Here is a 14,131-nt window from a genome sequence, read left to right on the forward strand (position 1 = left end):
ATTACTTTTGGGAGAATGGACATTTTTGATGATATTGATTCTTCCAATCCATGAGCATGGAAGATTTTTCCATTTTTTTGGTATCCTCTTCTATTTTTTTCTTTAAGACTTTGTAACTCTAATCGTAGCGATCTTTGACATGCTTGGTTAAGTTTGTTCCAAGGTATTTGATTGTTTTTGTAGCTATTGTGAATAGAATTGATCTTAGCAGTTCTTCCTCAGTCGTGGCATTGTCTGTGTATACAAAGGATGTTGATTTTTGTGCATTGATTTTATATCCTGCCACTTTGCCAAACTCTTCTATGAGTTCCAATAGTCTCTTAGTAGAGTTCTTTGGACCCCCTAAATAAAGAATCATATCATCTGCAAAGAGGGATAGTTTGAGTTCTTCCTTCCCAATTTGTATCCCTTTAATTTCTTTTTTTTTTTTTAACCTAATTGCTCTGGCTAAAACTTCCAGAACTATATTGAATAGCAGTGGTGAGAGTGGACATCCCTGTCTGGTACCACATCTCAGTGAAAATGCTTCCAACTTTTCCCCATTCAATAGGATGCTGGCTATGGGTTTTTCATGAATTGTTTTGATTGTATTGAGGAATGTTCCTTCTATACCCTGTTTGCTTAGAATTTTCATCATGAACGGGTGTTGTATTTTATCAAATGCTTTCTCTGCATCTATTGAGAAAATCATATGGTTTTTCTTCTGCAGTCTGTTAATGTGGTTTATCACATTGATTGATTTGCAAACATTGAACCATCCCTGCATGCCAGGGATAAATCCCACTTGGTCTGGGTGGATGATCTTCTGATGTGTTTTTGCATTCTATTGGACAGAATTTTATTGAGGATTTTGCATCTATGTTCATCAGGGAAATAAGACTGTAATTCTCTTTCAATGCTGCATCTTTTTCAGGTTTAGGAATTAAGGTGATGCTGACTTCATAGAAAGAATTTGGGAGGATGCCCTCTTTTTTGATTGTTCTGAATAGTTTGAGAAGAATTGGAGTTAGTTCTTCTTTAAATGTCTGGCAGAATTCAGCAGTGAATCCATCTGGTCCTGGGCTTTTCTTTGTTGTGTTGGCCTTTATTACTCTTTCAATTTCTGACTTGGTTATGGGTCTGTTTAGGTTTTTATGTCTTCCTGGTTCAGTTTCGGTAGGTTGCATGTGTTCAAGAATCTATCCATTTCTGATAGATTTCCCTGTTTGCTGGCATACAAGTCCTTGTAGTAATTTCTGATGACTCTTTTTATTCCTGTGGTGTCTGTTGTTACGTTTCCTTTTTCATCTCTGATTTTATTGATTTGGGTCTTTTCTTTTTTTAGTTAGTTGGGCCAATGGGGTGTCAATTTTGTTTATTTTTTCAAAAAACCAGCTCTTTGTTTTGCTGATCTTTTTTAATGGTTCAGATTCAATCCTATTGATGTCTTCTCTGATTTTAATTATTTCTCTTCTCTTACTAGATTTGGATCTGGTTTGCTGCAGATTTTCTAGATCCTTGAGATGCATTGAAAGCTCATTTATTTGGTGCCTTTCCAATTTCTTGATGTAGGCACCTATTGATATAAACTTTCCTCTTAACACTGCTTTTGCTGCGTCCCATAAGTTTTGGTATGTTGTGCTGTTATCCTCATTTACTTCCAGAAAGTTTTTGATTTCTCTTTTGATTTCTTCTATGACCCAGTGTTCATTCATGAGCATGTTGTTCAGTCTCCATGTGTTTGCATATGCTCTAGGGATTCCTGAGTTGCTAATTTCCAACTTCATCCCACTATGGTCTGAGAAGCTGCATGGTATGATTCTAATTCTTTTGAATTTGCTGAGACTTGCCTTATGTCCTAGTATGTGGTCAATCCTAGAGAAGGTTCCATGTACTGCTGAGAAGAATGTAAATTCTTTATGTGTAGGATGAAAAGTTCTGTAGATATCTGTTAGATCCCTTTGGGCTATAGTGTCATTTAAATCTACTGTTTCCTTGTTGATTTTCTGTCCGGTTGATCTGTCTGTTTCTGAGAGTGGAATATTGAAGTCCCCCAGTACTACTGTATTGGAGTCTAAGGCTCCCTTTAAGTTCCTTAACATATCTTTTAAATAAACCAGTGCCTTGTAATTAGGTGCATATATGTTTATAATAGTTGCATCTTCCTGTTGAATTGATCCCATAATCATTATATAGTGCCCCTCTTTGTCTCTCTTCACAGTTTTTGTATTAAGTTTATTTTGTCTGATATTAAGATGGCTATGCCAGCTCTCTTTTCATTTCTGTTGGCATGGAATATCTTTTTCCAACCTTTCACTTTCAATCTGCATGCATATTTGTTGTAAAGATGTGTTTCTTGTAAGCAGCAAATAGATGGGTTTTGTTCCTTAACCCAATCAGCCAATCGGTGTCTTTTAACTCGAGAGTTGCGGCCATTATCATTCAATGTGACTATTGATAAGTAGTGACTTTGCCCTGCCATTTTCCCAAAGATATTTATAATATATGCTTTGAACTTCATGTGATCTTTTACTTGGTGTTTTTCTTTCTTTACCTTCTTTTGTATTGATGACCGTGTTTCTGTGTTTCTGTGTGCAACACCTCTTTAAGCATCTTTTGCAGGGCTGGACGAGTGGTGACATATTCTTTCAATTTCTGTTTGCTATGAAAAGTCTTTATTTCACCTTCATTCACAAATGATAGCTTTGCAGGATATAATATTCTGGGCTGGAAGTTTTTCTCTCTTAGTACCTGGGCTATGTCTTGCCATTCCCTCCTAGCCTGTAGGGTTTCTGATGAGAAGTCTGCTGTGAGTCTAATTGGAGATCCTCTGAGAGTAATCTGACGTTTCTCTCTTGCACATTTTGGAATCTTTTCTTTTTGGCCGGCGCCGCGGCTCACTAGGCTAATCCTCCGCCTTGAGGCACCGGCACACCGGGTTCTAGTCCGAGTCGGGACACCGGATTCTGTCCCAGTTGCCCCTCTTCCAGGCCAGCTCTCTGCTGTGGCCAGGGAGTGCAGTGGAGGATGGCCCACGTCCTTGGGCCCTGCACCCTATGGGAGACCAGGATAAGTACCTGGCTCCTGCCATTGGATCAGCGCAGTGCGCCAGCCACAGCACACCAGCCGCGGCAGCCATTGGAGGGTGAACCAAGGCAAAGGAAGACCTTTCTCTCTGTTTGCCTCACTGTCCACTCTGCCTGTCAAAAAAATTAAAAAAATAAAATAAAATAAAAAAAGAATCTTTTCTTTTTGTTCCACTGTGGTGAATTTGATTACAACGTGTCATGGTGAGGATCTCTTTTGGTCATGTTTACTAGGGGTTCTATGAGCTTCCTGTACTAGAATGTCTCTGTCCTTCTCCTAATCTGGGAATTCTCTGCTAGTATCTCACTAAAAAGGCCTTCTAATCCTTTCTCTCTCTCCATGCCTTCAGGAACTCCTAGAACCCGAATGTTGGGTTTTTTAATAGTATCCTGTAGATTCCCAACAATATTTTTTAGATTTCTAATTTCCTCTTCTTTTCTTTGGGTTGACTGTATGTTTTCCTGTGCTATGTCTTCTATGTCCAATATTCTCTCTTCTGCTTCACTGACTGTTTTTAAGGCTCTATAATGTATTTGTCATTTTATCTATTGAGTTCTTCATTTCATTTTGATTTTTCTTCAATATCTCAATTTCATGTTCTACTAAATCCCTCATTTCATTTTGATTCCTCTTTAAAATTTCATTTTCATGAGAGAGATTCTGTCCTGTCCAGTAAGGATTTCTGTAGTTCAAGAATTTGTTTTTGAAAACTTCTAAATGTTCTTATCATAAATTTTTTGAAATCCATATCTTGCATTTCTTCTATCTCATCATCTTCATAATCTTAGCTTGGGGTGTCTTGTTTATTTGGGGGCATCATAATGTCTTCCTTGTTCTTGTTTCCTCGGTTTCTGTGTTTATTGCTTGGCATTGTGGAGATATTTTTGGATTCTTCTTCCCTTGCTGTGGTGTTTTTTTCTTGTTATACTATGACTCTAGATTAAGTGGACTGTCTGCTTTTGGTGAATCTCTAGAGGCTTGTGGTAGATGTGGCTAGAGAGCTCTGTTCAGTTCTTCAGGGTTAAGGGTGTGCCAAAAGTGACACACCCAGGTTTGGCATGGTAGGTCTTCTCTCTCTCTCTCTCTCTTTTTTTTTATTCAGAAGGGAAGTAATTCCACTCATTTGAGCTCTTCTCCTTGATGGCAATCAGTGCCTGAGTGCTAGCCCTAGTGGTTATAATATTTGCCTACTCTGTCCCAAGGACCACACAAAGGATCTGTTCAGTCCTCAGTGTAAGCTCAGATTCCCCTGCAATGTCTCTCATTGTGTAGCCAAAGCCACCTGAATTTGTGGCATTTCCCATCTCAGCCACACTGTGAGTTCTCCCACAAATCCTCAGTTTCTTTTTTTCACAGTCCCGGTTCATAAGCTCCACACATTCACTAGGTCTTGGTCTCCTGTTATTTCTCCCCACCAGAGTCAGGTTTTCCTGCTTGACTGAGGGTGGGCGCAGCCCTGAGCTGGTGCAGCTGTTATGTATGTCCAAAACGGCACTTGCTCTATTGTCTTACCAAACTGTGTAAGGTGAGTGGAGAGAGAGAATTGTGTCCATATCATCCCTTTTATTTTTTTCTCTCCTCTAGTTAGCCTGGTGTACTTTCCCCAATGGGGCTTCAAGCCTTGTTCCCTCTAGGCTCTTCCTTCCACTTTTCTGCCAATGTCTCAGGCTACTGCGGTTTTGCCTCACCTCTCTTTCCAGTGCTGGTGTGGAGGAGACTCTTGGCAGCTGGGCTCCTGAGCCGTGGGCACACGTGCCCTCTACATAGATCCACCATGTCCCTCTAATTCTGGAAGTTTCCTCTGCCAATTTTTCCCTGACTCTTCTCTGAGACTACACTATCTCCTCTTTTATTAAACTATCTTTTCCTGGACTATCAGTGAGCTCCCTCTCTATTCTGCCATCTTAGAAAGCCTTCTCAAGCTCCATCACTATTTTGAAAATGCCATAGCAAATTGGAACTTCTTTTCTCCCTTCAGAGAAAAGAACAGCTTCTTTGATGGCCACTTCTTTCCACTTGAGTCTCACTCACAGAGATCGTTCATGTAGAACATTTTTTTGCCACAGTGTTTTGGCTTTCCATGCCTAAAATACTCTCATGGGCTTTTCAGACCAGGAAGCCTTAAGGGCTGATTCTGAGGTCAGAGTGCTACTTAAAGTGATTGTCATTCTATGAGTCCACTATGTGGACTGCTTCCTATTTTGGAACATTCTCTCCATTTTAATTCTATCTATTATTATTACCAGACCTGACTCTATTTATATGATCACTCTAAGACTCAGTCGTATCTATATGTTCACTTTAACACTTACATGATCTAAATTTTATCTGTCTTATCTCTAATTTCTTCTTTTCCCCTTTAGTTCACTCCCATTGAATTTATTTTCTCATACTTCCCAGTTTAATCTTGTAGATGCCTAATCACTGATTTCCAAAGCAAGAACAGGCAATTCTTTTTCCTGATGTCTGGATTAGTGATTGACAGATCAGATTATTCTAAAACTATTGAACAGCGCAGTGGAGCTTTCTCCTTAAAGTGCAGCTATAAAAAATTCATTCTAAACATTTTTGGAAAGGCTTTCCTTTTGTAAATTTGTTATCAGATGAAAGTTAGGTATGAGGCAATTATGGACATTCTTACAAAAATGTAGACAACTGTAATTTCCCTTCAATGCTACATCGTTATTTGAAAACCTACCATCAACTGGCAAAATGTTCATTGGCTCCAGGCTTCCTTTATGTGTTTGCTCTATTCCCATATTGTCCAGGACAGTTTTCACATCACTAACATCAATCTCTTCTCCTTCAAAAGACAGAAGAGCAAAGATATACATAGATAAGAGTTCTAAAAATGAACTAAGAAAATATAAACACACATACACACCCAAACTCTGATGCCTATTCAACATCAGTGTCACATGAAGAGCAGAAGTAAAATGTGACCCACCCATCAGTATTAGTAGAGAGAAAGAAGAGGAGAGAGAAGGATTTTGATAGAAATCCATATAAATCTAGATCATCTATTAAATGCAGACAAGGTATCTAATTAAAAATAATAATCTATTCATGAGAAAAAAACTTTGAGCAAATTAGTTCAGAAGCAACATACCTCAACATAATAAAAGCTATATGACAGACTCATAAGTAATATAATACTGAATGGGAAAATCTGAAAATACAGTACTCTAAAGAAGAAATATAAATGGCCAACAAATACATGAAAAAATGCTCAATATCACTAGCCATCATGGAAATGAAAATCAAAACCACAATGTGATATCATCTCACTCCAGTTAGAATGGCGATTATCAACAAGACAAAAATAGAGGAGGGTGATTAGTGGTTAAGATTCTTCTTAACTCATATCCCATGTCAGAGTGCCTGCATTTGATACCCAGCTCTGGCTCTGAGTCTAGCTTCCCACTAATGTAGTCCCTGGGAGGCAACAGTGATGGCTCCAGTAATTGAGTTCTTCTCACTTACAAAGTACACCTAGATTGAGTCTCTGGTTTCTGGCCTGGCCCAATCCAGTCCTGGCCATTGCAGGCATTTTTGCAATGAATCAATTGATGGATGTATGCTTGCTCACTCTCTCTTTCTCTCTCTATCTCTTCCCCCCCACAATAAATAAATAAATAAATAAATAGTTTTTATAAAACAAAAATTAGTAAGTTTTAGTGAGTGCTGGCACTGGGCGTAGTGGGTAATACTGCCACCTGCAGTGCCAGAATCCCATATGGGCGGCTCTTGGAATCCTAGCTGCTCCATTTCTGATCCATTTATCTGCTATGGCCTGGGAAAGCAGTAGATGATGACACAAGTCCTTGGGCCCCTGAACCTGCGTGGGAGACCTGGAAGAAGATCCTGACTCCTGGCTTTGGATCAGCACAGCTCCAGCTGTGGTGGCCACCTGGGGAGTGAACCAGTGGATGGAAGACCTCTCTTTCTTTCTCTGCCTCTCCTTCTCTCTCTGTGTACTATGACTTTCAAATAAATAAATATTTAAATAAATAAATAAATTTTTGTGAGGATATGGAAAACAGGTGTCCTTTTACAATTTTGGTAGGAGTGCAAATTAGTACAGCCATTATTGAGAACAGTACGAGGGTCAGCGCTGTGGTATAGCAGGTAAAGCTACTACCTGCAGTGCCGGCATCCCATATGGCCACCGGTTCAAGTCTTGGCTGCTCCACTTCTGATCCAGCTCTCTGCCTGGCCTGGGAAAGCAGTAGAAGATGGCCCAAGTCCTTGGGCCCCTGCACCCATGTGGGAAACCCAGAAGAAGCTCCTGGCTTCGGATTAGCGCAGTTCCAGCCATTGTGGCCAATTGAGGAGTGAACCAGCCGATGGAAGAACTCTCTCTCTCTCTCCCTCTATATGTGTGTGTGTGTGTGTGTGTGTGTCTGTAACTCTGACTTTCAAGTAAAATAAAGAAATTAAAAAAAGAGAGAGAGAGAGAGAGAGAGAGAGAGATAACGGTATGGAGGCTCTCAAACTAAACCAGATCTACCATATCAGCCAGCTTTCATAGTTATATATCTGAAGAAAATTAAATCAGCATTTGAAAGTGATATGTGCACTCCCATATTCACTGTAGCACTAGTCACAATAGCCAAATTATGGAATCAACCTAATTGTCCATTACTGGATGAATGGAATATTATTTAGTCAGAAAAAGATGAAATCCTGACATCTGCAGCAAAATGATAGTACTGGAGATCATTATGCTAAAATAAACCAGATGCAGAAAGACAAATACTGTATGTTCCCTAACGTGTGTGTAAACTTAAAAGCATAGCCAATCTGAACTAAATATAGGATTGGGAAGGATGATGGAGGTAGAGGGAATATAAAAGATTAGATAACAAGTAACAAAACACAAACTAGAGTAATAAGTTCTAGCATTCCATCATACAGTGGGGCAATTATAGTTCGTAATAATATATTATATATTATATAAAGAACTGGAAAAGAGGGGGTGATAGGCTCCAAACACAAGATAAGAAAATGGAAAGGCTAGTGGACTTGTTTTCTTGGTTTACTCTGTGTATATGTGTTGAAATATTGCATTATACCCCATTAAAATATTCAAATATCACATGTACAAGCTAATCGAAACAATTGTTAGATAAAATAAAAAACAAAACACAGATACATCTCATATGTAGAAGAAAAATGTGAACATTGCCAAAAAATAAAATAACAACTTTCATATTTTTAGCTTGGATCATTAGTAGATAAGATTCTTTATTTAGGGGATCCAAAGAACTCTACTAAGAAACTATGGGAACTCATAGAAGAGTTTGGCAAAGTAGCAGGGTATAAAATCAATGCACAAAAATTAACAGCCTTTGTATACACAGGCAATGCCACAGCTGAGGAAGAACTTCTAAGATCAATCCCATTCACAATAGCTACAAAAACAATCAAATACCTTGGAATAAACTTAACCAAGGACATTAAAGATCTCTACGATGAAAATTACAAAACCTTAAAGAAAGAAATAGAAGAGGATACCAAAAAATGGAAAAATCTTCCATGATCTTGGATTGGAAGAATCAATATCATCAAAATGTCCATTCTCCCAAAAGCAATTTACAGATTCAAACCAATACCAATCAAAATACCGAAGACATTCTTCTCGGATCTGGAAAAAATGATGCTGAAATTCATATGGAGACACAGGAGACCTCAAATAGCTAAAGCAATCTTGTACAACAAAAACAAAGCCAGAGGCATCAAATACCAGATTTCAGGACATACTACAGGGCAGTTGCAATCAAAACAGCATGGTACTGGTACAGAAACAGATGGATAGACCAATGGAACAGAATTGAAACACCAGAAATAAATCCAAACATCTACAGCCAACTTGTATTTGATCAAGGATCCAAAACCAATCCCTGGAGTAAGGACAGTCTATTCAATAAATGGTGCTGGGAAAATTGGATTTCCACATGCAGAATCATGAAGCAAGACCCCTACCTTTCACCTTACACAAAAATTCACTCAACATGGATTAAAGACTTAAATCTACGACCTGACACCATCAAATTATTAGAGAGCATTGGAGAAACTCTGCAAGATATAGGTACTGGCAAAGACTTCCTGGAAAAGTCCCCAGAACACAGGCAGTCAAAGCCAAAATTAACATTTGGGATTGCATCAAACTGAGAAGTTTCTGTACTGCAAAAGAAACAGTCAGGAAAGTGAAGAGGCAACCAATAGAATTGGAAAAATATTTGCAAACTATACAACAGATAAAGGTTTAAAACCAGAATCTACAAAGAGATCAAGACACTCCACAGCAACAAAACAAACAACCTACTTAAGAGATGGGCCAAGGACCTCTATAGACATTTTCAAAAAAGGAAATCCAAATGGCCAACAGACACATGAAAAAATGTTCAGGATCACTAGCCATCAGGGAAATGCAAATCAAAACCACAATGAGGTTTCACTCACCCCGGTTAGAATGGCTCACATTCAGAAATCTACCAACAATAGATGCTGGCGAGGATGTGGGGAAAAAGGGACACTAACCCACTGTTGGTGGGAATGCAAAATGGTCAAGCCACTATGGAAGTCAGTCTGGAGATCCCTCAGAAACCTGAAGATAACCCTACCGTTCGACCCAGCCATCCCACTCCTTGGAATTTACCCAAAGGAAATTAAATTGGCAAACAAAAAAGCTGTCTGCACCCTAATGTTTATTGCAGCTCAATTCACAATAGCTAAGACCTGGAACCAACCCAAATGCCCATCAACAGTAGACTGGATAAAGAAATTATGGGACATGTACTCTATAGAATACAGTTTAAAAACAATGAAATCCGGTCATTTGCAACAAAATGGAGGAATCTGGAAAACATCATGCTGAGTGAAATAAGCCAGTCCCAGAGGGACAAATATCATATGTTCTCCCTGATTGGTGACAACTAACCGAGCACCTAAAAAGAAACCTGTTGAAGTGAAACGGACACTATGAGAAACAGTGACTTGATCAGCCCTTGTCATCACTGTTGATGTACAATTTAATACTTTATCGCTTTTAGTATTTTTAGTATTTTTTGTGCTACTTAATACTATTGGTTGAACTCTGTAACTAACATACAATTATTCTTAGGTTTGAAATTTAACTGAAAAGTGATCTCTGTAAAATATAAGAGTGGGAATAAGAGAGTGAGGAGATGTACAATTTAGGACATGCTCAAGCTGACTTACCCCAATGGTAGAGTTAGAAATGTGCCAGGGGATTCCAATGCAATCCCATCAAGGTTGCATGTACCAATGCTATCTCACTAGTCCAAGTGATCAATTTCAGTTCACAATTGATCACACTGATAGGTCTGAGTCAAAGGGATCACACAAACAAGACTAGTGTCTGCTAATACTAGCTGATAGAATCAAAAAGGGAGAGAACGATCCATCATGGGAAGCGGGATACACAGCAGACTCATAGAATGGCAGATGTCCTAAACGGCATGGTGGCCTCAGAATCAGCCCTTAAGGCATTCAGATCTGGCTGAAAAGCCCATGAGAGTGTTTTAGGCATGGAAAGCCAAGACACTCTGGCAAAAAAAAAAAAAAAAAAAAAAAAAAAAAAAAAAAAAAAAAACACCTAAATGAAAGATCTCTGCGAGTGAGATCCCAGTAGAAAGAACTGGCCATCAAAGAAGGAGGTACCTTTCTTGGAAGGGAGGAGATAACTTCCACTTTGACTTTGACCTTATCGAAATAAGATCGAAGTCGATGAACTCAAAAGGCTTCCATAGCCTTGGCAACTCATGACTAGAGCCTAGAGAGATTACTGTTGCCTTAAACAAGAGTGTCAATTTGTTAAGTCAACAACAAGAGTCACTGTGCACTTACTCCTCATGTAGGATCTCTATCCTTAATGTGTTGTTCAATGTGAATTAATGCTCTTACTAGTTCTCAAACAGTATTTTACACTTTATGTTCTGTGTGGGTGCAAACTGATGAAATCTTTACTTAATATATACTAAATTGATCTTCTGTATATAAAGATAATTGAAAATGAATCTTGATGTGAATGGAATGGGAGAGGGAGAGGGAGATGGGAGGGTTGTGGGTGGGAGGGAAGTTATTGGGGGAAAAAGCCATTGTAATCCATAGACTGTACTTTGGAAATTTATATTTACTAAATAAAAGTTAAAAAAATTATTCCTAGGTATTTTATTCTTTAGGCTGCTCTTGTAAATTGAATTGCTTTCTTAATTTCCATTTCAGCTTGTTCATTGCTGGTATATATAACACAATAGATTTTTGTGAGCTAAGCAAGTACCCTGTATTCACTGAATTCTTCAGTAAATCTAATTGCTTTCTTGTGAAATCCTAGGATTTTCTCTATATGGGATCATACTGTTTGTAAATGGGGAAGTTTTATTTCTTTCTTTCATGTTTGGATGCCTTTTATTTCTTTTTCTTGCCTAATTGCTCTGGCTGGAACTTCTATTACAATGTTGAACAACAGTGGTGATTGTAGACATTCTTATTTTATTCTTTCACTATTCATTATGATATTAGCTGTGGGTTTTTAATAAATGCCTTTGATCTTGTTGAAGAAATTTTCTTGTCCTTGTTTTCTAAGTGTTTTATCATGAGAGGATATGAATTTTGTCAAATGCTTTTTCTATGTCAAATGAGATGATGACATATTTTTTCCTTCAGTCTATTAATGCTATTTGACATACGGAATGATTTTCTAATACTGAATCATATTTATCTTCCTGGAACTAATACCACTTGATCCTTTTTAATATGCTTCTGGGGCCAGTGCTGCAGCTCACTAGGCTAATCCTCTGCCTACAGCGCCTGCACTCCAGGTTCTAGTCCCGGTTAGGGTGCCAGATTCTGTCCCGGTTGCTCCTCTTCCAGTCTATCTCTCTGCTGTACCCAGGAAGGCAGTGGAGGTTGGCCCAAGTGCTTGGGCCCTGCACCCACATGGGAGACCAGGAGGAAGCACCTGGCTCCTGGCTTCGGATCGGTGCAGCACGCCGGCCGTAGCAGCCATTTGGGGGGTGAACCAACGGAAGGAAGACCTTTCTGTTTCTCTCTCACTGTCTAACTCTGCTTGTCAAAAAAAAATATGCTTTTGGGTTCATTTTGCAAGTATTTTTTAAGAATTTTTGCATATACAAGGGGTCTTTTAAAAGTTCACAGAAAATGGATATTATGAAAAATTCTGTCTGGATTTCAGAATTATTAATACCAATCAAATATATTTTAATTCCATTTTTCTTGAATCTTTTAAAGTATCTTCACAAGGGTATTGACCCGTAAATTCTTCTAATGATGCCTTTTTCTGGCCTTGGTATCAAGGTAATACTGGCCTCACAGAATGACTTATGAAGTGTTCCTTCTATTTTTTACAAGACTTTGAAATGAAATGGCATTTCATTTTTAAATGTTTAGCAGAATTCACCAATGAAGTCATTTGGTCATAGACTTTTAAGAACTCTGACTTCTTTTGATTACCAAGTCAATCTTTTTATACATGTATTGATATTTTCTATGCCTTCTTGCATTCATTTAGGTAATTTATGTTTCTGAGGTTTCCATTTCATCTAGGTTATGGCATTGTTAGCATATAATTGTTTGGTTTATTCCTGTAAATATGGTGGCGATGACTCCACTTTCTCCTCTGATTTTAGATATTTTCATCCTCTCTCTCTCACTTTTTCTTTTAAATCTAGCTACAGGTTTATCAATTTTATTTATCTTTTCAAAGATTACTGTTTTGGATTCATTGATTCTCTGTTTTTCTATTGTTTTATTATATCTACTTTTGTCCTTACTCCTCCTTTCTGTGAGCATTGGGTTTAGTTTGTTATTATTTTTCCAGTTCCTCAAAGCATAATGTTAGATTATTGATATGAGCACCTCCTTCTTATTTAATGTAGGCATTTACATCTATAAATTTCTCTCTGATTGCTGCCTTCACAGCATTCCATAGTTTTAGTATGCTGTGTTTTTGTTTTCATCCATCCTTAGATATTTTATTTCCCTAGTGATTTCTTTTTGACACATTAGTCATGTAAGAGTGTACTGTTTAGTTTCCATACTTTTGTGAATATTCTATTTTTCCTTCTGTTACTAATTTCTAACTACCATTGTGTTCAGACCAGATATGCTGTATGATTTCTATCTTTTAAAATTTATTATGAATTGTTCTGTGGTCTATCATCAAAAATATTCTATGTGTACTAGAGAGAATATATATTCTGCTATTTTTGCTGCATCAAGTGTTTTATATATGTATATGTATATGTATATGTACATGTATATATATATATGTATATATGCCTGTTAGGTCTCATTAGCTTATACTATCAAGTCCTCTGTTTTCTCTTTGATCATCTATGTACCCACTAATGAAAGTAGAGACTGACTCAAGTCTTCATTATCATAGAATTGTTCATTTTCCCCTTCAGTTATGTCAATATTTTCAGAGCAGATGTCTCTGCTTTAGAATCAAAGGAAAGTACCTACAGGGTATCTATGGATTTAGGAGGGCATGTATATAAAGTATAATGAAAATATCTATAATCAAAATGATTTTTATATACTTGTCTGCATGTACAATGCTTATAACTAAACTAAAACACAATGCAGGAGAAAAATGAGCATTTGGGTGGACTATGCGTATCAATCTCAAGTTTCTCCAAGTGAAAAAAAATAATTCATCCATTTCTCATGTTTGCCTGTATCTTTTGAATCATAAATAAAGTTTGGCACTGAGATTATCTATAATTCACATGAATCTGCTTTGACTATTTAATACCACATATATAGAATCCTCTTAATCCTACAGGGAACTTGAAGGGCTTTTCTTAGCCCTTGATGGTAATCTGTAGTAGCTAAGAAATTTTGATGTACCAAAGTAAAATCTGGAACAAATGAAACAGTTTTATATAATTTAGAGTATATTCATTTTACACTGAAAACTGATCTACAAAAGTAAGTTCCTTTGAATGTCTTATGCACATCCTTTATGATTTACCATCAATTGGCTGCGTTTTAAGCAGCTTTCAAAAATCATTTT

The 14,131-nt window shown here is 37.6% G+C and overlaps 1 protein-coding gene across 1 annotated transcript in view; it reads right to left on the reverse strand.

The window, feature by feature from the left end:
• The window catches only part of LOC100354814 (uncharacterized), a 279,056-nt gene that overhangs the window by 198,260 nt on the left and 66,665 nt on the right, over nt 1–14,131 (reverse strand). Inside the window, exon 7 of the mRNA XM_089318019.1 lies at nt 5,765–5,869. Coding sequence (XP_089174145.1) covers nt 5,765–5,869 — 105 coding nt within the window. The remainder of the gene's footprint in view (nt 1–5,764; nt 5,870–14,131) is intronic.

Source organism: Oryctolagus cuniculus, chromosome 17 (assembly GCF_051225735.1).
Source record: "Oryctolagus cuniculus isolate XC-2025 breed Fujian yellow rabbit chromosome 17, ASM5122573v1, whole genome shotgun sequence".
Taxonomy (NCBI): domain Eukaryota; kingdom Metazoa; phylum Chordata; class Mammalia; order Lagomorpha; family Leporidae; genus Oryctolagus; species Oryctolagus cuniculus.